The 25,530-nt window shown below is 51.2% G+C and overlaps 9 protein-coding genes across 9 annotated transcripts; 4 read left to right on the top strand and 5 right to left on the bottom strand.

The window, feature by feature from the left end:
- Positions 1-992: 992 nt before the first annotated feature.
- On the top strand, positions 993-3,464 carry BDP55DRAFT_771132 (uncharacterized protein; the record flags this gene model as incomplete). Its single annotated transcript, XM_060581105.1, has 3 exons — positions 993-1,629; positions 1,710-1,848; positions 1,901-3,464. The coding sequence occupies exons 1-3, from the start codon at positions 1,089-1,091 to the stop codon at positions 3,462-3,464; spliced, it is 2,244 nt and encodes a 747-aa protein (XP_060426156.1). The 5' UTR covers positions 993-1,088.
- Positions 3,465-4,007: 543 nt separating this feature from the next.
- BDP55DRAFT_272612 (uncharacterized protein) lies at positions 4,008-4,596 on the bottom strand. Its single transcript, XM_060566426.1, has 2 exons — positions 4,261-4,596; positions 4,008-4,200 (listed from the first exon to the last, which is right to left on the bottom strand). The coding sequence occupies exons 1-2, from the start codon at positions 4,544-4,546 to the stop codon at positions 4,187-4,189; spliced, it is 300 nt and encodes a 99-aa protein (XP_060426157.1). The 5' UTR covers positions 4,547-4,596; the 3' UTR covers positions 4,008-4,186.
- A 2,913-nt stretch (positions 4,597-7,509) lies between these two features.
- On the bottom strand, positions 7,510-8,701 carry BDP55DRAFT_718278 (uncharacterized protein; the record flags this gene model as incomplete). Its single annotated transcript, XM_060578401.1, has 2 exons — positions 8,026-8,701; positions 7,510-7,899 (listed from the first exon to the last, which is right to left on the bottom strand). The coding sequence occupies exons 1-2, from the start codon at positions 8,632-8,634 to the stop codon at positions 7,510-7,512; spliced, it is 999 nt and encodes a 332-aa protein (XP_060426158.1). The 5' UTR covers positions 8,635-8,701.
- Positions 8,702-8,933: 232 nt separating this feature from the next.
- On the top strand, positions 8,934-10,059 carry BDP55DRAFT_751600 (adenylate kinase). The gene is made up of 3 exons (XM_060580645.1): positions 8,934-9,426; positions 9,484-9,672; positions 9,731-10,059. The coding sequence occupies exons 1-3, from the start codon at positions 9,199-9,201 to the stop codon at positions 9,851-9,853; spliced, it is 540 nt and encodes a 179-aa protein (XP_060426159.1). The 5' UTR covers positions 8,934-9,198; the 3' UTR covers positions 9,854-10,059.
- Positions 10,060-11,327: 1,268 nt separating this feature from the next.
- BDP55DRAFT_718280 (uncharacterized protein) lies at positions 11,328-11,940 on the top strand (the record flags this gene model as incomplete). Its single annotated transcript, XM_060578402.1, has 2 exons — positions 11,328-11,783; positions 11,867-11,940. 2 exons carry the CDS (start codon positions 11,328-11,330, stop codon positions 11,867-11,869), a joined length of 459 nt encoding a protein of 152 aa, XP_060426160.1. The 3' UTR covers positions 11,870-11,940.
- A 437-nt stretch (positions 11,941-12,377) lies between these two features.
- BDP55DRAFT_272625 (uncharacterized protein) lies at positions 12,378-13,363 on the bottom strand. The gene has a single exon (XM_060566427.1). The coding sequence runs from the start codon at positions 13,231-13,233 to the stop codon at positions 12,637-12,639; it is 597 nt and encodes a 198-aa protein (XP_060426161.1). The 5' UTR covers positions 13,234-13,363; the 3' UTR covers positions 12,378-12,636.
- Positions 13,364-13,663: 300 nt separating this feature from the next.
- On the bottom strand, positions 13,664-15,054 carry BDP55DRAFT_558914 (acyl-CoA dehydrogenase domain-containing protein; the record flags this gene model as incomplete). The annotated part of the gene is made up of 3 exons (XM_060569853.1): positions 13,664-13,710; positions 13,765-14,790; positions 14,844-15,054. 3 exons carry the CDS (start codon positions 15,052-15,054, stop codon positions 13,664-13,666), a joined length of 1,284 nt encoding a protein of 427 aa, XP_060426162.1.
- Positions 15,055-17,442: 2,388 nt separating this feature from the next.
- Positions 17,443-18,754, top strand: BDP55DRAFT_673770 (ubiquitin-conjugating enzyme E2-16 kDa). Its single transcript, XM_060575623.1, has 5 exons — positions 17,443-17,626; positions 17,841-17,886; positions 18,019-18,048; positions 18,175-18,358; positions 18,420-18,754. The coding sequence occupies exons 1-5, from the start codon at positions 17,583-17,585 to the stop codon at positions 18,557-18,559; spliced, it is 444 nt and encodes a 147-aa protein (XP_060426163.1). The 5' UTR covers positions 17,443-17,582; the 3' UTR covers positions 18,560-18,754.
- Positions 18,755-24,128: 5,374 nt separating this feature from the next.
- On the bottom strand, positions 24,129-25,482 carry BDP55DRAFT_718283 (uncharacterized protein; the record flags this gene model as incomplete). Its single annotated transcript, XM_060578403.1, has 4 exons — positions 24,129-24,624; positions 24,779-24,814; positions 25,081-25,212; positions 25,418-25,482. The coding sequence occupies 4 exons, from the start codon at positions 25,480-25,482 to the stop codon at positions 24,510-24,512; spliced, it is 348 nt and encodes a 115-aa protein (XP_060426164.1). The 3' UTR covers positions 24,129-24,509.
- Between the last annotated feature and the right edge of the window lie 48 nt (positions 25,483-25,530).

The following is a 25,530-nucleotide window of genomic DNA, read 5'->3' on the forward strand; positions in this document are numbered from 1 at the left end:
CATTGGTTTTCGGTCAAAGAGACTTCACCCATTATGTATGCCAACTTGTTGAGGCAGAAGGCGATGTATTCATGAAACCAGTGGCTGAAGCTTATTAGTGATCGCAGTTGTTCTTTTGGCTCAAGGTAGGTTTACAATGTCTACCTGGTTTCTGGACTTACCTTTTGTGAAGAACATATGAAGCCGAAGAGGAAGTTCTAGCCACTCTGAACAAAGGCGATCCTCATGCATAGTGAGATGTCAAGGAACAAGGATACTATTTTGGAACCTCCTTCAGAGTATTATCTTTAGTTGAAATGCAAAAAGATCAGATCATCAGGATAATGCATGACTTGGGTTGCTTAGCACGGGGGGGGGGGGGGGGGGGGGGGGGGGGCTCCCAGTCGAACATAGCTATCCTCGTACGTCTACCACTCGCTTGAATACCTGACATCTCTTCTACTGGTGGCCTAGTCTATTTCAGGTGCAAGCTAATCTCCATGTCGAGGTCCCGGATGCTCTAGTAAAGGCTTCAATGTTCAGTTCTATGACCAATTGTAGTGTGTGGCTGTTTCAATTATAAAGACTTACTAGTCTCTTGGCTTCCAGCCTTATGTCCCGATTTTCTCTTAGACAGAATTAGTTACTTGTCGCCAGAGATGATTCTGATCCCGGCTGATTTCTGCTATGTTAGTGGGACAGAGAGGCTGAAGGTGTAAGCCCAGTCTCAAACTCCAGCTCATGTGCGCCGCAGGACTGCGTTCGTAGGGCGTTTGAGGCCGAATCTAGAGCCTGATTTCATTTTTCATACTCAGATATTTGCATTGCTGAAGTTACACCAGAACTCGTAACTATTTTGGGTCTCACACATGGCCAATTGGAACCGCATCTGCTGCTGACGCGTGGTGAGAAGAGCGAATCACATATCTTACAACACGCAAGGGGAACGCCACATCTGCTCGCAGCTCAGGCCTCAGCCGAATGTATTAGAACATATCTCACCGCAGGTAGCCATCTCATATACATACTGATCTCCCTCGATCGAGCCTTACCTGCTCTCGCGTGTAGTTCTCTTTCGCAAGGTGGTCGAAGGCCTCTCTCCAAGTGCCATGCATTCTCCTAGCTTGCGTTCGATGCGCGGGAATCCGAATGCCTCTCCTGAAGAACACCTCGATCGGATAGAACTGTCTCCTCGCCGCCCCGAAACACCCATCGAAGAACAATGTGGCTATTCTTTCCAGGAAATCAGAAAGATGTCTGCAAACGACGAGTATAGGGCTTTCCTTGCCCCAAGCATGCTGGACTTCTCTGATCAACAGTCTTTACACCTCAACTCCGTCCCAGAGGTATCCTCGCCGGACTCGGAACAAGAGCTTTCCAAGCATATGACCTCAAACGACATCGCGAATCAGAGACATCCAAGTACACCACCAGACAGCGGGTTAACCATAGAATGGATATGGTCAGTGTGGTGGGTGGAGATGTTCAGCAGCGTTCTAGCCCTGGAGTGCATCTCTGCCATAATGATTATTCTGTCCATTTACCGAGGACAGCCTCTTCCCCACTGGCCCAAGCTCATATCAATCAACTCCTTGATCGCAGTCTTCACGGCCGTTTTCAAAGCTGCACTCATACTTCCTGTGGCCGAAGGTTAGTCTTTGCCTCTTACTGATGAGTTTCTTACATTGTACGGGAAGCATGCGGACGTTCTAACTTAAAACAATGTCTAGGCCTGGGACAGCTGAAATGGAACTGGTTCGATCGATCCCAAACGCTGGGCGACCTCGTTCTTTTTGACAATGCGAGTCGAGGGCCGTGGGGCTCATTGCTATTGATGAAGAGTTACATCCTGAGGCCGAGCATAAGAGGGTAGAGACTACTTGAATTATCTTCTGAGATCAGTCTATTGACAATCAGACAGATACTTGGCAGGACTTGGTGCATTCATCACTGTTGCAGCCCTCGCCATCGATGCTTTCTCTCAGGCCACCATCAGCCTCGGCTCTTGCAATATCACGGCAGACTCTGGTCTAGCCCAAGTGCCTAGGACGAACAACTATTCAGGCAATCCTCAACGTCGCGATAGCTCCCTTGATGCTGCACCTATCACCCTGAATCAAAAAATGCGGAAAGCTATTAACAAAGGTCTTGTGGATCCTCCAAAGGCTGGAGAACTCATCAAATTCGACTGCACCTCTCGTAACTGCACTTTCACTCAAGATGGCGGAGGCGGCTACTTCTCATCCCTCGGAATCTGCTACTCTTGTGATGACATAACGGACCAAGCTGTCTTGAAGTTCTTCACCAAAAAATCGGCTCCAGCTGTCAACATCTCGATGTGGTCCCTTCCATGGAGTAAAAACACATCCGAGACGATCCTCCAGCGCGAAAACGGTGGCACACTTCTGACGATGAGGCCGACACCCATCCAGACATACCATAACAACTCGCCTCCCATCTTCAGCTTCGACATTTTGTCACTCACATATTCCAAGTGTGATTCTTGCGGGCCTGGAGTTCCATCGGTGGCCAGGAAACCATTTGCAGCTCAGTGTAGAATTGACCCCTGCGTCAGAAAGTACAACGCCACCGTCACTGATGGAGTTTACACGGAAAAGGTTGAGGGTCACGGTCAACTCCTGAAGAGACGCCGTGCAACTTTGGGTGAATCCAAAAATGAAAATGCCTTCGCATTACTTACGGAATCTGTTTTGGTTGATGGCACTGAGCGAAAGTGCAAAGAAGTAGAGGAAAGGGCGATTAATTCCGTTCGAGTTGGCCTTCGGCAGGATGGTCATTTCCAAGAGATCTTTGATAACTCTAGCGAGATCTCCCACTCGGAGAATCTGTTCTGGAAGACATATCCGCAAGAATGCGTCTGGGTTGTAGACCGAAACTCTTGGCAGGGGATGAGGGAGACAATGACTGAGCTTCTGAGTGGCAGAGTGATGACACCGGAGGCCGACTCCTTTCAATGGTTAAATGGTTCCGTCTGGGGTCAACAGCTGTTTGCAGCCGGAAACGCTTCGATCTCCACGGTCAACAATCTGGTTGCTGGGCTGGCCGAATCAATGACGGCTACCATACGTAATGATCCGTATGGAACATCAGAGGAGTTAGGTAAGAACGTACCTGCTGATCTTAAGGTGGCTACTGGACGTGTCATTATCACCCAAACATGCATTTATGTTCAATGGGGCTATATAGCATACCCTATAGCGCTTCTTGCTCTGCAGTGGATATTTTCAACCCTGGTGTTGATCGCGTGCAGCCAGCGCAGAAGGACCAGGGACGGGCCAGCCCGCGCAGTCTGGAAGTCCTCTCCACTGGCACTTTTATTTCACGGCCTTGATGAGGATCTGCGCGTCAGGAGCCAGAATCTGGAGACTTTCAGGCAGATGAACAGCTTGGCAGACGATGTCAAGGTTCGGTTAGTACCGATGAAGGATTCGCAACGGAAAGGATGGCATTTTGCAGGTGCCTAAATGTTAATATCCCTATTATAGGGTAGTTCGTTCGAACCGTAGGTTAATAAAGAGGTTAAATTAATATATATTGACTTTGAAGTAAAGGTATAAAAGGGAGGTTTTAATTATAAGTTGGGTAGACTACGGTCCTTCTAAGTACGGTCTATAAATGGCCCTTGTGCTGGCCCCTTGCCTCGAGGTCGAATTGGACTTCCAATCCGACACTAGATGATAGATATCATGTAACAATAATGCCGAGACGGCCGAATCGGATACTGGTGAAGGTTTTCTGACCTGACGCTGCTTCTGGGGTCTGCTTCCTCTTACCTCAAGTTGCCTTTCGCAGGTCGAAATACTAACCACCAAGCCCACAGCATGATTCGGGTTGTGTGTCGGCCGGCAAGTAAATAATTTGAAAGAAAACCGCGACCAACGAAGTAGCGTCACTGAATGCAGTTCTTACAGAAACCCTTCATATTGTCAGGGTAAGTAATCATATGTGTTCGGACTAATTGACTTGGACTATTTTGGTATATTGGTATAATGGTATCCCGGTGAACGTTACGCTATAAATCAATGTTCCATCCCCCATTTGCCCCGAGTTAGGTGCTTTACTCTTCCTCCGACTTCAAGAAAATCTTCTGTGTTGATCAAACGCATAGGAATCTAGCCAACTTATTTACTCGTTTTGCCGAGTCTACGAAGCCATTACTTGTAACCCAGTCGCACGTAGGGACCTATCAACTTCTTGATCCTAGCAGAACAGACAATGTTAGCATTTCTCTTCATGGCTGATAGCAGAGGCTGATCTAACCTGCGGGGCAACCAGTAACACATGTGTTGGTCTGGCCTGTAAGGGGTCCTTTGCAACAGTAGCTACCACCAAGAGGGCGAATATGATCGTTAGAGACCGACTGAGTGCAACCGTTGCATGAGCCGCTGCCGTCGGGGAAAGTGCAAGACTTGAAACAGCCAAAGTTGGAACATTGGCTTGTGCCAGTGGTAACCTGAAGGTCGAAAAGCTCGGTTTCGTCGGGGCCACACGCCGCGTAGGCTTGAGCCGCGAGGAGGGCAACAAAAGGAAGGACTTGGAACTTCATTGTAGCGATAGTAGTTGGTGATAGAGACTCTTGTTGGGATGAGAATGGAGTTGAGACTTGGGTGGGTGTAGAGCTGAGCAAACCATGAAACTACGGTACGATCTGTTGCCCTTTATACGGGATGGTTCTTTGATGGATGGTGGACCTTATGACTGACTTATGGATAGCTCTATTAATGGACCTCTGCGCTGCCATACTTGATGGGGCACGCATTGGCGTCAGCTCGCAACTCGCATCGAGTCATTGCAAAATTTCCGTTTCGCGGAGTATTAGTCCTCGCGTTCGGCCCAGTGATGCCGTACGCCAGACCGCCTACAGAATGCATCACGTTCTTCGCAAGGAAGGCTGTGCACCATGATACGCCCTAAGAGTCTCAAACAAATGGCCTCAGCTTCCAGTAGTTATATTGAATCGCATTATGACTACGGAGAAATCTGCCCAGCAGCTTCGAGTAAGTAAGGTGGTAAGGTGCAAAGAGGTACAGGAACTGTAGGGGGCCTCTCCAGTCAAAGTCAATAAAGTTCAACCCTCTGACTGCTGTTTTACCTCTTGGCCCCTGGAAACTCGTCGCAGGGAAGACCACAAGGCGAGATCATGGGCGCACAGGGGCCCATCCACGCCTAACGTGTACGAATACCACGACTCATGACCGACCTCGCTTGGCTCGGGGATCACCGATCATCCCGTCCTACAATGGCTACCGATCAGTAAGCTCCGCTGACACCAGTCTAGAATTCTTCTCTGAAAAATTCCGATAGAGTAAACTTCTCCGTCGGGAAAGTCCCGACGTGCCGACCAGATGAACTGGTGTAGGGAAACCTTGGCACCTCCGTATTTTGGTGGGACGAAATAGAGTTTGGAGTTCAATCTTTAGCGGAAAATCGGCTTTGACGGGCATACAGGACCTGCTGCCTGGGATATGGGCTTCGCGTATCGATGAGAATACATGTATACCCCATTATCCGGGCTCGGTCAAACGCTTACCGGCCGCATCAAGTTTGTCCGAGGAAAGCGTACATTTTCGAGTCAGGGAGACATCTTCAAGTTGCTGTTTACACAGGTTCTTCACGAATACCCGTTAGTGCCTTTACGTTCGTCAGCAGGTTCAGACTTGACTGAAGAGAAAACACATGCCAGGGTATATGTGACAGCTCGCTTGGATCTCTTGTTCAATTGTTGCGTGTTAGGCTGGTGCATTCCAGCATGGCTCGACTTTGTCGTGAGAGAGGACGTAGAGAAGGCAATCGACATCAGAATGAAACTCGAGGGCGGAAAAGCTGTAGATGTATGGCAAGAGTCATGATTGACGGAAGTTCTAGTTCATATTGCGGCAACTACGACATGACTCTTTTCTTTCTTACTCGAACCAACCTAGCCCGAAACAGACCATTTGCAGCACGAGACCTCATTTTTGCCTGAAAAGATACTATCAGAAAAGTCGACGACGGAAATTTCAGGCTTATCAGTGACTTGAGAACTTACACGAAAGCAGAATTGTCTAGCAGGCGCTCCAGCACTTCACAGTCTCATAGCCGGGCTCGCGACAGCAATAGTTCTGGGCGACAAGCCACTGGTACTTGATCTCGCCCTTTCTGCAACCATTGCCAGCGCTATCTGTGCATCTTCCACTAAACATAGATTTAGCATTCCATTTCAAACACTATACACATAGTTCGGGCGTCGGGGCTTGGGTTGGGCCTGAAGTACCTGCCGAGGGGGCACGCCGAGCAGCCTGCCGAGACGACGGATGCCGCACCGAGAAGAAGCGAGAGTTGGAGAAGGATGTTCATTGTTGAAGTGGTGAATGAGAAGTTTGGGCTCGTCAAGGTAGAAGCCGAAACACTGATTGTTGATACAGATATGTATTCCTCTTCTGCAAATGTAGATGCCATCGACTTGGCTTATATACTATCGAGCTCATTCTATTTGGTCCCACCGAGGCTGTCTATCAGCTCAACTGCTTTGCAAAGGCGCCGCCATTCGGTCCGATGGACTGGCACCAAAACTAAAACACCAGTGTTTGCAGCAGTAGAAGCTGTCTTTAGATTACGTTCCTACGATACAGCAGATTTTCTATCGTTCTTGGCAAGAAAAGTCCAGGTGGCAGCGTGCTCTGACCAGATCGCGATCTAATCTCAAGCAACTGAACCCCTAAAAGGATGTGATCTTATTACCTGTCAACCTTCTAGAATAAATCGTACGGTTCAAAGCCGCAAAGCCTGTCATTGCTAACCCGTCTTGGCAAGCGTGCGATAGGCACGGTTACGATATTGGCCTTCCTCAACAGACTTTGCATAGTCTTCTAGCTGCAATTCCTTTTTGCAGTCGTGAAACTTTGTCTGTCGAGCGCTACTAGAAAATTGTGCTGGTGGCTAGATTGCGATTAGGATCGCGGTAATGCCGAAGGGAGAGTCTTCGCACCTCGAAAAGCTCGGCTACTGAAGGCAGCAGTAAAGATGGGAAAAGCCTCCGGTCTCCTGAAATTCCGCTGTCGGTCATTCTAAACCAAGCGCTCCAGTTAAAAACTCAGCCCATACATCCTTCATGAGGACTCAGCTTGTATGCTACCTTGCACAATAGACGCATGACATATAGATTCTACCGGGTAGGACAGGAATCAACATCAGCGACCATTTCTAGCAAGATGTGAATATCTAGGTATGGGAGAGGGCTATGTGCAAAAGATGAACTTATGGTCTCGATGACGAGATCGTTGACAGTAGTCTTGACTGGATTCGGGCAGTAGCTACATCATCCGATCACCTGTCGTCCCCTATCAGATAAAGTAATTGGGATGAAATACATGTCTTGTTGCCCAGATATCCACCCGCGGGCTGTCTTTTTGCCCCCTTGCCCTTGCTTTTACAATCTGCCTAAGGCGATGGACTGCTTTGCCAGTTCCCAGCTGAGCTCAGAGCCCACTTCCTCATATACCATGAACTCATTAACATAAGGCTCTCCGACTACCACTCTAATTCTTTCTTACTATCCCCATTGCAGTCCCCTTCTGCTCTTTCAGTCTGTGGTTTCCGCCACTCGTAGACACCGCCTCTCTTATCAAAAGCACTCTTGTCCCACGCCACCTGCTGCATGGCCTTTTTCACTCCAACATCAAGCAGAGACTCGCTCTTCTTCATTGGCCCATTGCCCTTGTCGAGGAAACGCAACTTCTCGTCCAGCAAAAGGTAGCTACCGGCCATCGTCTCATTATCCTCGGGCACGTAACAAGGCAGATGCTTATGCTTGCCGCAAAACGTCTGCCACTGCTCCTCCGAGATGAGAAACTTCCTTGCGTCACGCACCCGCGTCTCATCCTCGTTCTCGCCCTCAACGATCAGGCACTGGAATACCTTCTATCGGAACGGCGCCAATTGGGCAATCGTGTCTGCCATATCCTCGTTCCAGTTATAGATGTTGACGACAGTGTTGAGCTTGAACATAATGTTGTATTTCTTGCACCACTCGGCGATGCGGAATACCTGTGCAATGTGGTCCTTTTCGCCTTCCGCTCCGCCATTCTCCCCGCGGCCAATCTCCTTATTCGTCTCGCGAACGAACGAGTCACAGGAGATGGCCAGAATGTCCAGATACCGGCCGTACTCGCGGAGCCACTTCTCTTGGATCTTGTTCCCGTTGCTAACGATGCTGATACTTTCGAGATCGAGATCTTCCTTGCAGCACCGTAGCAGCTCGCCCAGGAATTTCGGATGGAGGAAGGGCTCGCCGCCGGCAACGTTGAGCTTCCGCATGCCGGCGTCCTTCAGTAGACGCATTCCATGCTTGGCTTCGTCTAGGGGAAGGATGTAACCTGACGTGTTGGTGTGGAAGCAAAATCCGCAGGCGTAGTTGCATTCGCGGGACGGGAAGTAATTGACAGAGACAGGAGCGTTCGGGTCGTCCACTGGGGGCTTGGACTTTGAATCATAATTGATCGGTACTTTTGAGGCGTCTTGATGAGGCGTCTCAGCGTGGCGGCGGAGTGAAAAATATGTTGTTGTCAGCACCACAAGGCCGACAACCCAAATGAAGGGAAGTATTGTTGAAACGGCTGCCAGAGCCGCTTTGGCGGTGACTGTCAAGAATCCCATGATGTTAGAGTGCTCATTGATTTTCTTCCTGTTGCTTCCAGATGTTTCCTTCCAGTAAATATTCGACAAATATTGCAACGATAGAATTCAGAAAGACAGGTATCGTGTATGAAGCTCAACTTTAGTGAAGTCAGGTATCGTTGGAGTTTAAAGCTTCCAATCACCACCAAGGACTTATTAATTAACCCCTCACATGCCGGTATCACGGGTGGCTTATGTAACGAGACAACTCTCGTAGGCCGTACAATTACGATATGGGACGGGGATGCTGCACCTTCCCTTCCGACGTTGCCAGACCCGCCAGCACACTATTACCGACCACACAAGCAGACAGCTCACCACCCAGCATCGCCATGGAAAGCAACCTTGCTCTGAATAGACGGGAGTTTGCAGTCATCTTCGTCCTCGGTTGGTCTTCTATCGGTCCTATTTGGTAGACAGAATGCAAGCCTGCTCACTATTTTGATAGGAGCTCCCGGCTCGGGAAAAGGCACGATCTGCAGCTATCTGTCCCGCAAACGCGGCCTGCGACATTTCTCGGTAGGAGATAATCTACGCACCTGGATGAAGGATGAGGCGAACCGCCAGACGCCTCTTGCCGCTACGATCCAGGATAAGCTAGATCATCAAGGATTCCTCACGTCGGCGGAATTAAACCCATTCCTGGGCATCGCTATCGAGGATGCAATCCGTCAAGACGAACTGAACGGGATATTGATCGACGGTTTCCCAAGGTGTGAGGAGCAGCTTACTTCGTGGGCGCAGTGGCCTTTTCAAGAACGCCTTCCATTGGTATGTTGAGGCGGGCGTAGACGAGATATGTGGGTGGCAGACGGCTGACTTGAGTAGGAGGGTCACCCAAAACCCGACATAGTCTTGTCACTCAATACGACAAAAGAGAACGCTGAAGCGAGATATCTCGCGCGTGGCCGTGACAAGAACGACAGCGGGGACAAGTTTACGAAGCGGTTCGCAGAGTACTTGGAGGAAGGGCCGCCTGTGGAACGACACTATCGAGAAGCAGGATTGCTAGTAGACGTAAGCCTTACCGCCTTTTTCTGCATTCTCAATTGGAATCCTTCTGACAAACTCTCAGATCGACAACAATGGCACCAAGGAGGAGAACATCGCAGTGGTAGAGAAGACACTGGGAGACAACGCATTGTGGAACCGTGTGGTAGGCCAGGCTACGGAGTCGGTGTTCCTCGTACCCCACTGAGTGCCGGATGACGCCCAATAGTCAATGTGTATACCGATCTTCCTGGGAGAAGTAAGCCAACACATAGCTTCTCCAACTTCGTCTCACTTGCTGCTACATCCGTGACCCGCGGACCTTCTTCTGTTGTATCTGCTCGAAGTCGGCAGGCGAATCCAGCAAGCTCATTACTACTTCATCATTCAACCTCTCATCATAGTGATTTGTCGAACACGCCACTGCCCTAGACTTCTGTGTCCTTATTGGTCTTGACTGGGCCCCGCCTCCTTCTCGCCCCGTCGACAATCACGCAGTATGATGCCAAAGTGAAGGAATACAACTTCGGCGAGAAGTGCTAAAGGCAATGCAGCCTTCATTTGAACCTTTCCACCTGCCAAAGCTAATTTACTTGGGTAATTCACAGACAACAAGAAGTCTGCTGTCTAATTACACACTTATCGATACCACTTAGTTAGTACTCATACGCCATTTACGAAATCGATCCCCCCTGATAAATTGTGTAACTCTGAGTAGGACAGTTGCCAGCTCCCGTAAGGTTTTACCAAAGATGAACTATTTGCAAGTAGTCGTAGTTATAAATGAAGTATTCGTAGATCACAAAGGCCCAGCCCAAAGTAGTAATATACCTCGATAAGTCCGCCGGGGTGCTTCCATCAAAACTCCTGGTGATACAAGGCTATGGAAGATATGTCTCTTCACTACTCCTACGACTAAGGAGAGAGGTCTAACAACCTGAACTTTACCTGCACGATCCTCCTCCAAACACCCAAGTGGCACAGATGCGGGTTCACGAGGCTTTTGTGCTTCGTAGATGGAATCCTACGTCAGCTGCATCCGAAGCGGACAGTCCCATACCAGGTTTCTGATATTTCGCCCGAATCCGAATTAAAGAGTAATCAGGTCGAGACGATGTTACGCTGAGGATCACCGGCAGTGGGCCAAGATGAGCCCTTGACGAAGCGCCTCAGCTGACATGTTATTCATGTCAAGTACGTGTAGTCTTATTTGGGGGTTTTGGCAAAGAGGATCCTAGGTCGATTATTCGAAGTGCATACTTAGTCAATCATGGTATTGAAGCTAGTTGTGGATATGGCGCTCGGTCATGTTCTGGTCTAGTAAGTATGTAACACAAGAGCTTGACCCACAACAACGTCAACCTACGATGGTAATGGGCTTGCTTCTGTTGCCTTACTCTCCAGAGTCTACGTTCATGGCCATGGACACCGTGTTACGAGGTTGGCTCTAGCACCGGGCGAAGCTGTCCAGAGAGTGACCGAGATGACAACAAGGGACTTCAAGTTGACATCGACTCTTCTTCAAAGACAATCAGTATGTGTAGAAACGTGAGAAATTCTTATAAAAGGTTACCTAAGTTCACTTGAAAGCTCTCATATCTTCTCTATCATCTTCACATCAACTCACTCACATCACTCAAGAAACCACAATTCCAATCCATGAGTCTACCACCTAATCCAAAATGTACGCCACCCAGATCTTCCTCGGCCTCATCGCCACCGTCTCGGCAATCGACGTCTACGGTTACCGCAGCAACGAAAAGTGCAGCGGCAACGACTACATCGTCTGCCGAAATGTCAACCCAGACGACTGCTATGTCCGCGCCTCGGGCGACGTCTTCAGAAGCATCGGCTTCCGCGCCATTCCGACCAATTGGAACATTATCGGCCGTGCCCACAGCGGAGGTGACTGCAAGAACCTAAAGTACGTCACCCAGTCCAACGGCGCGGAGAATATCTGCTGCGGCGGGAGCAACTACTCTGGCGGCAACTATGGCTTTGTCTCCAAGAAGCGCTCTGAAGGTACCTGCGCCGCTGCTGGGGGCTGCGCTTCTGTTACGAGGGGCGACTTGGTGGTCTTTGAGAATGGGCCCAAGTTCAACATGACTGGCCTTGATGATGCTCTTTACACTGAACTGGTAAATACACCCATTATCCCGTGAATGTGAGACGTTTCGCTGTCCGAAGTTATATATGCTAACATTGAGTTCTTCTCTCCTAGTAAGCTGTTACGACCCCTTTGTACTTCATATATCAGACCCCTGATAAGTATACCCTTCCCCTCTTTACTTTGCTAACATCCTTGTTACCAACAGTGTTTCTATTTGGGAGAACGGCAGAAGCGCGGATGAGATCCCCTCCAAGTTCGATGCCTACAAGCTCGAGTAGAATCAGACATGTCTCAACTAGGGGGCTGGCCAGGTCAGGGGAGGCGTCTAGACGGCAACTCACTCAGACCGCTTCATGGTCACCTCAACCCAGCCACGGCTTTCTTCAACTTCTCATACACATCTTTCACCATTTTGAGTCTCCAGGGCCAGTGTTGCGCGGAAACTTAGATAGCTAGCTTCTCATTTCAACAATGACCTATCTGTCTATTAATACAAGCGACGTCCATTCGTTCTTGCAACAACTTGACGTTACAACTTAAATATAGAATGTCACGCTGAGTCAGGGTTTAAACTGACAGAAATGGATGAGTTTGTGAAATATGATGTGCTACAGGATAGCTGGGCAGGAAGAAGATGCAATATGTATAAATTTCGTGGCCTCCGCAGAAGTTGAACCAGCCAACATCTTCAATCTCTTAAGTGACTTCCTCTCCCCAATCCACGTTGTCGAACACGGCGAGTGTATCTTCCAAAAGCCCAGCAACCAGGTTCACGTAAACACAACCATAGCCTTCCACAGCCAACGACAACCAACCGAACCCTCACAGAACCCCACAATCCCACAGTCCTCCTCTCCTACAGTCCCCTTCCAGTATCTCTCTCAATTCCCTCCACCACTCCAGAATCCAGTCCAGAAACCCCCTATCCCAATCCCTCCTATCATCACCAATGAACACCCCCCACCCCAACGTGCTAAGGTCCCTCGACACCAGCGGATTAGTACACCTACAAGGCAACATAACCCCAGCCGAAGCAGAAACCTCACCGGAGAGGACATCAAGACATGTTCGTAGTCTACACCGCTGCGCCCAGTCGGTTGTCTCGGTTGTGACATCTGGTGCTTGGGTTTGAGATGACATTGCTTTACTCTTGGCTTGCTATATGGTGCTAGTGCGCGAGCGGCGAGCGCATTGCGTCGGTGAAAGGGAGTCTTTTTAGTGGTGTGTGCGAGAAAGAAAATGCTGGATGCTGCTTGGAGACTTGATCTTGGTTCTGCTACCGGTATATCCGCGCTAGGAGATAGCTGGCAGCTTGCCACCCCAATGTGCCGGGAGAGTCGAAAATTGGGGTAAATTACGATGTAATCTATGTTGGGTGGTCTATTCTTTATCCCAGAGGAGAATGACGAATTAAGTAAAGTTACACTCAACTCGGCACATGTAGGTAGATGGTGGTGGGTGGCTTCAAAAACAGCCATAAGTGAGGCTGAGGACGCTGGTATGTACTCGAGTCCTACCAACTAGTCCTATCTCTCTAGGCTGCTAGTCCCGTGATGGATCCGCACCAGTTCAGTAGAACTTCGGCGCATTGGCAAAATCAGGAAACCTGTAATTCATGAGACAGGCGCTGCCTTAAGTGAAAATTTCTCTATCGAGATTGGTGTAGGAGTTGGAATTTCTTGCAATATCGATATATCATCCCACCTCAATGAGTATCAAGAGCAGTTCATAGGCGCAGGGTGACCTCTTGAGATGCTTTGCATCGTGACCAAGGGCGATAGAGCATGGAAAGAAGAAAAAGACGGTAATTTACGCTGGCTTCATTCAAGGTTTGTATGTTTTGATCCACCGTACCCGTTCCCCGGTGTCATAGTAATATACAAGACCACATTTTCACGTCCCACAGTATTACACGAATGCTTGGATACCAGTGATGGCACGGCCCAGAATGAGACCTATTGCTTAGATTAGTAACCAATGTCCAGTGTTGGGCCACGAGAGCAACTTACTGTGAATATCACTTTGTCCCTCGTACGTCTGCGTCACGAAGAGATTGGCGACGTGGCGCCCAATACCATACTCGTCACTAACAGCATTGCCACCAAAGATCTCCTGCAGTACGCGTGCATTCTGCAGCGCCCGATCGCAGTTCTGGCGCTTGACCATGCTAATCATTTCAGGCGTCGCCTTGCCCTCGTCCTTGAGCCTGCCAACCTGGATCGCGGCGACGGTGCCGTACGCCGCATCCGTCGCTGCATCGGCCAGCTTCTTCTGGACGAGCTGGTACTTGGCGATGGGGTTACCCTTGAACTGCTTCCGCTCAAGCGAGTACGTCCTGGCGCGCGCGATGCAGTCCTCGAGGGCGCCGATGACGCCCAGGGAAATACCGTATCTCGCGCTGTTGAGACACGAGAAGGGGCCTCGGAGTCCTTCAACAGAAGGAAACATGTTTTCCTTGGGTACGGGGACATCGTCGAGCTGGATCATGCCCGTGATGGAAGCTCGCAAGCCGTTCTTATTCTTGATGGGCGGCGTCTCGAGGGTGCCGGGCGGGCACTGAGAGCGTTCAACCAGGAACCCTCTGATCTTGCCTGTCTCTTGCAACTTTGCCCAGATCATCAACACATCGGCAATCGGCGAGTTCGTGATCCACGTCTTGGCACCAGAAAGAGAGTAGTAGCCTTCCTTGGTCGGATGAGGCTTGGCTGTCGTCTCCATGGACCCGGGGTCGCTGCCGTGGTTGGGCTCTGTCAGACCAAACGCGCCTAGCATCTTTCCCGTGGCCATTTTGGGCAGAAATCTCTCCTTTTGCTCTTCCGTGCCGAACTCGGCGATACCGCCCATGACAAGCGACGACTGGACGGACATGCCAGAGCGGTAGCCACTGTCGACTCTCTCGACGGCCTTTGTGATGAGTCCTCCAGCAACGGTAGACACACCGGCGCACCCATATCCCTCGATCGTTGCTCCGAGGAGCCCCAGCTCGCCCATCTCCTCAAGGATCTTCTGATCGTATTGCTCATCGCGGTAGGCCTCTATGGAGAGTGGTTAGTGTAAGCCGTGGCAGTGGCCGGAAAGGCAAACATACGGAGGACACGCGGCAGCATGCGCTCCTGGCAGTAGCGCTCAGCAGTCTCAGAAATGGCGACTTCCTCTTCAGTCAGGAGGTTCTTTGCGTTCAAGGGATCCTCCCAGTTGAAGACCGGGCCATCAGAGGCGGAAGCGAAGGTTCTCGCGGCGGGCAAGGTGCGCTTTGCGGCGCATCGTGTCGCGCATGTTCTCAAGGCGTTGCGATACATACTGGCTACTACTGGTCAATTGACTCTTCATCACGGTGGGATGGAGAGGAATCGTGCCGCCATCATGGCGGGAATATGGTCTCGAAGCCCGGGCACGGGGCGTCTTCCCCGCCAGTAGCTGTCCCGAGCAGCATCCGAGGCACAACGAGGGTGGTATCTGATTGGCTAAACGGTTGAAGATGATGATTACATAAGAACCGGTCTCGGCGAATGACGTCGTCGCGGGCTCTCTCTCCGCGTAATGAAGTGAAGCCGTTTTAGATGGAATGTGGTCGAGGTGTTACCCCCGTGCTAGGCATAACCCGGAATTGGGTCCGAATGGTGTGGTTCCCGAGTGCTAGATACATATCCCCGGATTGTCGGCTGCAATGAAGCTTTTCGGGAGGGTAGTTGGTGGTATGCACAGCCACAACCTTGACCGTGGGAACTGGTGATCGCGAGAACTGCCTGAGTCCTGAGCTGCTGCTAGGAAAAGGAAAAAGTCGGAGCAGGGGGTCAAGGACAAGAGTAGGAACAGGCTGCGTGCGGATTGGGGTTTAGAGGTTGAAACATGCCAGGGCAATGACTTGGCCCTTGGTTCGGCAGGAGCCGGCAGAGAGTTCAGACCCGGGATAAGATGCTCGAAAGGTACTTGTGTTTTTGGGCACCACTAGGTGCCCAAGTCAGGTACCGGGTTCAGGCAACACGTAAGAGCCGGACGCCATTCGCGGGATGGCTGGCGGGCAGTGATGGGATGGCAGATGCAAAGTCCAGAGTGCAGAGTGCAGTGATGTGATGTGAGGAATTGGTGTTGATGGTAAGTGACCTCCGCGAAGAAACATGGTGAGGGTTAAGCAAGAACGACACATGCTGAACGAGGTTTCAGGTGCAGTGTATCCCAAGAGGATGAGCTGATGCCGGAACCTGGGGTGCTCTCTTGCTCGAGAACTCATGCGTCGTTGTTGGTTGGTCGGCAAAGATGGCCAGACCTAGTTGAGAGAGATGCATGAGTTGTATTTTCTTTTGCCATCCAGGTAGATACCTATAATACCACATGGGCAGCCGGTCCGGTCGTCTAGATGCAGACGCTGACCAGGGAGCCACTTCGCCCGGGTTGGAAGATAATGAGGCTGAGGCATTTGCTTAGTCACCAGGTGGCAGTATCAAGCCCGCCACCAGTCAGCAATTGTCATCAGTTAGTGTTGATGGGAGTATGGCGGTGCACAGGGTACCTCACCGTGCTCACCCTTTTGGTGCCTCCGACTGTTCTTCATAATTGGAAGAAAGGGGGCGACAGAACCACTATTTGTTTGGTTTGTATGAAACCTGTTGCCTGGTACCTGAGGCTGATGGATTAGAGTCAATGGCACATAATCTAGTCATTGAATAAGGCGAACACCTAGGACTTTGATGGGTGTCATCGGTTTGTCGACCTTAGAAACAGTACTCGCTGAATCCCACGCTGAACGGACGGTAGGTAGGTACCTAGTAATGACCAATCACCAATCATAAATCATTAGTCACCAGCCACTTGTCCATTTGCTGGGCCTGGCTCCTGCTTCTCTTGACGCTCACAAATCGAATGGAATCCATGGAACGCAATAGGGCATCCATAGATCTGGTCCATTAATTCACGAGGAGTACCTCTGAAAGAAAATTAAGAGGAAAGGTACGGGCGGCTACTGGCCGTGACAGTGAATGGTGGAAATGGGTGGTGCCAGCTCGGGGCGAACCTGACGGGACGGGAATGGAAGCCACAACAACCTGAACCTCCACTGAGTTAACGCTGGGCAGCCTCAGTGCCTTTAAGCCTTAGGTTTGGCGCTCTCCTTCCCCCCTCCTTCCCACTTCCTGCCTTTCCCCTCCAAAGTGGCTCCTGCCTACCCACGACTCACCCCTTCCCGTCATTTTTCGCCAGGCCCGACCGCTGACTTTCTTTCTCTCCTTCCTTTCCCTCCACCCCATTTCCATCTCGACATCAATCTGTAACGGGACCGCCACGAAGCGAATCGATTCTTCCACGAACACCGCGTAATATCCCTCACGGGCGACATATCGAACGACCTCATAAACGCGATCGGGCTCTTTTCTTTTCGGGAGCATCTTCGGGGATAAATTCTTCCTCGTTCAGGTACTGTACGCCCCTCCCCACACCAGCACATGATTTGCACCCAAGACCGTCACATCCACGCTTCCCACGCCGCCTGCTGCTGCATCGACGCCGGCCACATCGAGCATCCTCTTCATCTCCGACATACAATATATATCGAGAGCCATACCAACACGAGCTTGTTTTCTTTGGCATCCCCGTGCATCTACGACGCGTACCTTCGCCGTTTCGCTCTCGCAGCCGACGCAAACGACAGACAACCAGCAGCAGTGCAGCCCACCACCCCTCCAACCACGTCTGCCCGCATCCCGCATCCAAAAAAGCCCACCACCGCCGACCGCTTTCGCTGACTTTTGCCCCTCACAACAACAGAACACTGCATTTGCGCTTCGGCGATCGACCATCTTCTAGATACCCCCAACCACAAACCACATTCAAAATGGCTCTTAAGCGCATTAACAAGGAGCTCACTGATCTCGGCCGGTATGTTCCCTACACTCTTTCTCTCATTTAAACTCGCAGCCTTTTTGTCGCAGCCCGAGACGTCAGGTGGGGCCATGGGGAGCGGGGTCTTCTTCAACAAGGACTGCTGCAACTTTTCAGCTCTGTCGGGCCACTGATGTTGACGTCGATGGCGGCATCGAGCTGACGAGTGCGATTCAAGAGATGCATAATGCTGACTTCTTTCCTTTGACAGTGACCCGCCCTCTTCCTGCTCTGCCGGCCCTGTCGGCGAAGATCTGGTATGTCGACTATATCTTTCCCGATAAGCGCCCGCTGTGGTGATGCCTTGAATCATGACTCAGCCGGGCACGAGATCACCTCACAGTTCCGACGATGGACTTGTAGACATTTGCTGACTGGTTTCCTCGCAGTTCCACTGGCAAGCGACGATTATGGGACCTGTAAGTTTGTTTCTCCTCTCGAGTGCTTTGTTGGTTGGACCTGGCCTCGGTACCCGGAACTCGGCCAGCTTCCCAGCTGAGAACAATAAACGAGATGTAAAACACGTTGCTGACAACTATGTTCAGGGCGACTCTCCCTACTCTGGCGGTGTCTTCTTCCTCGCCATCCACTTCCCTACCGACTACCCCTTCAAGCCTCCCAAAGTCAACTTCACCACTCGCATCTACCACCCCAACATCAACTCCAACGGCAGCATCTGCTTAGATATTCTGCGTGACCAGTGGAGTCCGGCGTTGACCATCTCCAAGGGTACGTCATCTCATGACTTGCCTCAAGGCTGTGTTATAGGCACAATGCTAACACGTGACAGTCCTGCTGTCCATCTGCTCAATGCTGACGGACCCCAACCCCGACGACCCTCTTGTGCCCGAGATTGCACACGTCTACAAGACGGACCGCGCCAGATACGAGGCCACTGCTCGCGAGTGGACTCGCAAGTACGCTATTTAGATGGGGCTCGAGGCATGATGGTTGGACGAGTATGACAGGCGACGGCTTTCCCCTATCTCTCTTCGACAGCTCTGGCGTACGCTTAGGTCAAGGTCATTGCTCTGCGTTGCGGTTTGGGGTCTCTGTCGTTTCACCGGCACACAGAAGACAGTTCGGCCGTCAAAACAAAACCCTTGACGGCGGATTGGCATTCTCGAGAAGAGGTTACGCGGGCAGTGTGAATAGAAGACAGACCGATCAGACAGTTAGCAGCACAGGTACCACTTCCGGGTTTTCAAACGGCAAGGCTTCATGTTTCTATTGCATTGACGCTGCATTGATGCGTACGTTCTGGTCGACACCGCAGAAGAGACGACCGGTAGCCATCATACCAAATTGTTTCCGTGATAACTTTGATATCGTTTGCTCGTGTCCCAGGCTTGGTGTTCCTCAAGGCCAGTGAAGGTTGCCAAATATCCATAACGCATGAACAGTGAAAAGGTCATGATTCGCGAGGGCTGGTCATCTTGAACCTTGAGGCCAGAGTTGATGTTGTTGCCCAGGTTTAGCATATGGGGAGCCTCCACAGGCTGCCTCCAGGACAAGTGATCGACGATAGGGGGCGATGTCAATGTAAACACCATCAGCATCGGCTTGTTCCAGATGCCGTGTTTAAAGGCCCGTTTAACGCGGGCTCTACTTGACACAAATCTTTTCTCATTTCGAACAGAGCGTAACATGTTTTCCGTTGTAAGGCATTGCGTATAGGTGTACCGGGTAAGACCGACCTCAGCCCAGTGATCTGGGACGCCGGCTCCGGCGACCCGGGGATCCGAGGATCATGGTGATGGGTTAGGGAAGGTGAGAATCGGGTAGATGTTTCCTGTGGGTACCTGTGTTTATCTATGCGCGATGGATGGTAGAGGAGGCTTGATATGATACGTGAGGGCGGGGTTATGTTGTGAAGTTGCCGATGAGTGTATGAGCCCTGGCAGGATGCCATAGGGGCAAAGCATTGCTGTGATATATCCTCAAGCGAGCCATGAATTGATTTGAGATTACCGGGATCGGCAGGAATCCGTGGAAATCTTGAGGTCGATAATTAATCACCAGAACCTCTGTCACCTTGTCTGTACTTTGTCACAAAGAGAATGTGAGAACGATTCTTGACGTGTTTAGCTATTCTCTTGCTCGGCGGGAAAGACGGATATGTGGCTCTTTGATGTGAAATCTGAGATGAGGGACATTTGAACTTTACGGAAATGACAGACGGCATGTTTACTCGAGGTGGAATCTAGTTTGAGATTCTGCCTTGGTCCAAGGCAAACGCCATTCACAGCTGGGGTTTCGCAATGAGAAGAAGAACCGAAAAGGCGAAGAAACTACGTCTACGAGATGTTTAGGAAGGAGACGGAGATTGGGTAATAGCTTCCAGCTTGCCTTTTGCGCAGCACGCAGGGCTAGACACCCTCCGACCTCGTCTCCTCCGCTACGATCCACGTGGATGATAGAATGGCTTTGCTGGACTGAGGGTTCTTCAACAAAGGCATGGCAGTGCGAATAGTAATCAGAGTGGTTTACCAAGGGATGATGATCGACCTTGGCAAGGCAAATCTCCCGTCCTAGTTGACCGGTATGAGGCATACCACTTCACGGCCACAGCTTCCATCCAACGATCCAACACTGAGATATGACGCTCAGATCCTTTCATTGGTAACGCTGGTAAGAACAAGCAACGTGGATTCAACGGGCGCGTTTGGAACATTGCCATATGCATCACATAAACGATGTTGCAAGAGGACTATAGACTAGGACCAGCTTCTGACAGGAAGTAGTGCCCTGCGGACTCGCCGTTGCTTGGATCTTCAAGTGTACTTTGTAGGGCCAGAAAACATGCACGACATCAGTCCAAACGAAACGTGTGAGGCCCAATTTGGAAGTAGTGGTGGTCTCCCATAGCCGAGGATGGAAAGAGAATCGTTTACCTTTACGTAGCCGGGCGCTGAAGGAAGATGAGATGGACGTGTTGTGGCAATGGAGAGGCCGTCCTTGCAGGGAAGGAAAAGGTGTTCATGAATCGAGCGAATCGACTATCCAGAAAGCGGCAACGGTGCTGGTATCCGTACTGTGTGTGCGGCTCTTTTTGCGCCGCGGAAGGGGCACGTGGTTTCATTTCCAGGGTGGAAAGGTGGGATTACTCGAAATGGCCAGTAGATGCGAGAGGGCCGCCGGGTAGGCAGAGGCGAGGAAAACGGGAGCCTGTGCCCTGCGTCTCCCGTTCAAGCGTAGGTGCTCTACTCGGATCTCGACACGCAGAAGGGGAGCAGAAGGGGAACGATGTTTTGAAGAAGGTAGGGCTGGTATTGTTTGAAACTTGATGATTTGAGGTCGAGGGCTCGAGTACTGCTGGTGTACGGAGTACGGAGTACCAGACGGCCATTGTTCGGGAACAATCGTCTCCAGCGTGGAGGGACGGGAGAAAACGGGCCTCGCGTTCGAGAAGCGCTCAGAGGAGAGGGCAGCGTTCCGAGACTTCGGATAGCTGTGCCGTGTAGGTCGACTCGAGGTGTGTCCGGCAGAGGTCGAGCGATTATCGCGTGTTTTGTAAAGGTGGGAATGGAGTCTGTTCAAGAGACAGGGGCTTGTGTCGGTTGGATTTCGAGGGGACTAGTCGAGCCACGAAGGAGTTCCTGGGCCGTGGTGAATAGGTGGTCTTGCTTGTTGAGCAAATAAGGTAAAGGGTTGACAGGCTGAAGAATGCGGGATGTGATTAAGAATAATTCCGAAGACTTGGAACTTGGAAGAGACACATTTGATGAATCTGTATCAGATAGATGGAATGAGGCTGATAGAGACATAGTTTGAAATGTGGGGATGCTCAGCCGCTGGGTTGACGATGACTTGCAGGTTCAGAGTGCGCAACAATTCGAAAGCGCAGACTCTTACAGAGACGGAAGATTGATAGCTTGACAAGGCGTGATTGGCGGGTTGCGTTTTTGTTCAGGATAGCGGAGTACAGATGACTTCGGCTTCAGTTGCATGCACTGGGGATCTTCACGCCAGACCTTGCAAGTCTAGGCAGGTGAGTTTGTAAGCAAATACATGCCATGAGCTCTGTGTTACCGATCGTTTGGCAAGACTATGTCTTGGGCCGCATTTCACGTAAGCGGTGGGCGGCAGCGTACCATTGAAGTTGGCTTGAGGTTGTCAATGATCTACGTTGGCGGTGCGAAGGGGTAGGACAGCATCAAATATGAACTGATTTTTGCATATGCCGCTACGTGGAGCTGACCCTGAGTGCGTAGATTGTGAATGATCTTCCACTGGGATGTTGAGTGGTTGACGGGGGATCAATCTGCGTGGTGACGGGACGAGATGTGCGGCGGGAGGCGAGCCAGAGGTTTGGCAATCAGCCGCGTATTGACAGATGGCGAATGTGCAGCCGGTGCTTCTCTGAATGTGATCCAGGGCAGGGCGAGTCGAGGGATCCTAGCCAATGAGAGTGCTAAGAATATTCCGGCGTCAGTGAATAGAGGCGGGAGGGCGGTAAGAAGGGGGAGTGAAATGTGAAAAGGGGGGAGTGTGTGTTTGAAGCCATGTGGTTTGCGAGACTGAATAGATGAAGTATTGGCTAGGAAGACTTGAGGAAGACAATAACCAAAGATGTTATCGCAAGTCTCGACAAGTGCCAAGTGCTTCCGAGGGAAAGCCAAGTCGGTTCCGCCGCTTAGTAAGGGGCCGAAGTGTGTTAAGCAATGCCATATACTCATGCTCATATGACTAACAGAAAGCACAAGAGAGTGAAAGGCCAAAGAGCGTACTCAATATGCGTAGTGTAAGGCACCGTACCGTAGCAGCGATGAAGCGCCACAATCAGTAGAAAGGCAGTCGAGAGTCGGGACTTGGGTTGGGAGAAAAGTTGTGAAATCACAATTGTGTCAAAGCATCCCTGGCGAAACAAGCTGTGACACGGGCTTAGGCGACGAATCGAGACGCACGCCCCTCTTTTGCATCTCCGAAACAACCATTGATCCAATCAGACGGATAGAAATTGACACCCGCCAAGGGTACGTATCGCATTCTGAAGCTCGCCCTTGTCTTGTTTGGGAGCCACTGCAGTGACGACTGACGAGGAATGGGCGACGAAGCGGCCACTGATTGCGTCTGGCTTTCGTCAAGACGAAGTGTGTTACTCCGTACTTGTTGACTGGGGGCGTATCGATGTGCAACTGGGCGGTTTGGAAGTTTGTAGGCCGCGGGGGATTATGGCCTCATTACCCACATGTGATGCGGGAGACCAGCCTTGTTCCAAACGTGGCCCAAACAGCAACGAGGCGTAGGCGACCGTGGTGAGGCGGAAGGGGCTGATGAGATTTCCTGCATTGCCCTATGGTAAATTGAATATCGACAACTTGTTCTTGTATTGGAGAGATTTTGTCGTATCTGACTTCCGGTGGGATGACCATCTCCAGGCCCAGGGGCATACAGCTGTGCGATGAAGCGAGTTATCCGTATCCATCGGTAAGTGTGGGTTATTTCGGCATGCTCCGTGATGGCAATATGGACTGCAGATGTCCAAAAGACTTGGCTTCGTGACGATTAATTAGCTGTACGGATATGGTCATCACCGTCGGCGGCGGCTCGTTGTCGGCCGAAATTCTTGATACGGTCAGCGTCCGACAAAGCTGAGCTCAACGAGAGTGGATTCCGGGAGTCGAGCACGGTAGATGTGATTGGCGGGCGAGGATGGTGATCCCAGACTGTGGCTGTCCGATTAAGGTAGGCTTCTTTCGATATTAAGGTAGGGAACCTAGTGGGTGCGCGATGCCGTCCAGCCCGTTCCAACGGCCTTGTGTCCCAGGAACGGGAACGAGGCCCCACAAAAGGAGGGCGGCGTCAGCCAGGAAGCGCGCGTCGAGGCCGGGATCATGACTTTTGGGGAGTATGAATGGAATGATGTGTACAGAGTATGGGATTCTGCGGTGGTGAGCCACGTTCAATGGGTAGAAGCTGAGTACCTATCAGTGTATCCGGAAAAGAAAAAGAGGGATAGAAAGAAAAGCCAAGACTCGGAAGACAGGCAGAGTCGGTGAGACGGATGGGCCATTGGGCTTCGTTCCCGTGGCGGGGTTATCGTTTTCGATTGGGCCCATGGAAGCAAAGAATCTCCCCACGACCTGGCCACCTGTTGTGTATTCGTGCTATGAAAGTACTTGGCTGGCGCTTGCCGGCCTTGGTTAACCTGAAGCAATGTCACGATATTGTTCCCAACTTGATAAGACCATCCGGTGAGTCTTGCCCTCGGCGACGACGGACTTGAACCTTGTACTTCTAGTACTTGCATGCTTACGAATACGGGTACAGAGAGGGGAGGGAAACCGAGAGGCACGGAAGGCACGAAAGGCAAGCGCAGATGCAGAAATGCACCGTCCCGAAGCAGCGCGGCAAGAACATTGTACCTGCATTGAGCAGTAGCCGATGATTGGCCGAGAACATCTCCGGACCCGCCTAACTAAGCGTAATGTGGCCTGGCCCCCTGAGGCTCTAGCAGCTTGGCATCCCTGCCCTGGGACCATGCTCAGACGTTTTTTTTTTTTTTGCTCCTTCTTCTACACTGTTCAACTCCAGTCCCCCAGCTCGAGTGAGTGAGTCGAATCCTCGATCGGGGTAAAGTGGCAGTGGCACGCGAGAGAAGCGTCCGTCCGCCGTCCGCGCCGGCCGAGTGATGACTGGCTGCCTTGCCGTGCCGTATCTGCGACGCGTTTGCGCCAGCTGCATTTCTGCGCCATCACTGCTCTGTGCGGATGGTCTGTTCTCTCTCACTCTCTACCGTTCACTCTTACTCTCATACTCACCTCATGTTCAGTCTCAGTCTCACCTCTCAATCCCGAGTTGCGTCGTCCACCCCTTTCCCCCTTGTTCCTCGCGTCTTCTTATCTGCTCGTTGACTTCGTTGATGCTATCTCTTAAACTAGTCGTCGTCTGTGGTCTCATCACGCATACCATCGTTCTTGAATACACACACCCATCCACCCATGTGGTTGTTCTCCCCAAACCCTGGAAACCTTGCCCTCATACGGGAGGCCCTGCGTCAACCAATACTCATCGATGCCCTGTCTCTCGAGCCACCGTAGGCATAATCTCGCAGGCTCTCGCACCATCTCGGCTTGTCACTGAGACCGACGGCAAGAAGTCCACCTGCATCGGCTTCCTTGGCTTGTTACCTGTCTCCGTACGTACCTGAACATGCACCTGTCTTTGACAACTTGATACTTTCTACATCATTCTGAATATCATAATGAATATCATTTATGTATCATTGAATCGATGAATAACATCTGTTGCTGTGTCTCTTGCTACATAAAAACGTAACTAGCGGATGCTCACTCACCGTTCGAGACCTGCGAGGCCCTCCTCCCCCTGCCCACCACACGATCCCCCCTATCCCTACCCCCCTTGTCCTGAAGCACCCCTGCCACCCTCCCCTCCCCTTGCCCCCCTCCACTCCCCGCCCTGAACCAGAACGCATCCACCTCACACACCTCTCACACTTCACACCCGAGACTTCGCTCTCACTCCTCTTCATCCTGTGATCGCCCACCTCCCGGACGCTGCATTTTTGACTTCCTTTTCCCCCTTCTTCCAGCGTCCATCTCTCACACCCCTTTCCGCTGCTGCAAGTAGGGACAAGTAATATCGCCAATCCTCTCGATCCCCCCCGCGAATACCAAGAATTCTAACCAGCCGCCGAGTGCAGGCATTGTGTGCAGGTAAGTGTGCGAAGTTCGAACCAAGCAGCGTGGCTTGTATCATCGACACAAAATCACCTTATGTTTCCTACACTCCCCCTGCCGCCCATCCCTCTTCCTCCTCTTCCACCAGCAGAAAAGCAGTAGTAGCAGCAGCAGCAGCAGCAGCAGAAGCCGCAACACTCTCCCGGACATTTTCTTCTGCGTCTCCAAAACTCTGTTGTGCGCCATAAGCCCCTCGGC

This window comes from Colletotrichum godetiae (genome assembly GCF_030913485.1).
Source record: "Colletotrichum godetiae strain CBS 193.32 chromosome Unknown BDP55scaffold_40, whole genome shotgun sequence".
NCBI lineage: Eukaryota > Fungi > Ascomycota > Sordariomycetes > Glomerellales > Glomerellaceae > Colletotrichum > Colletotrichum godetiae.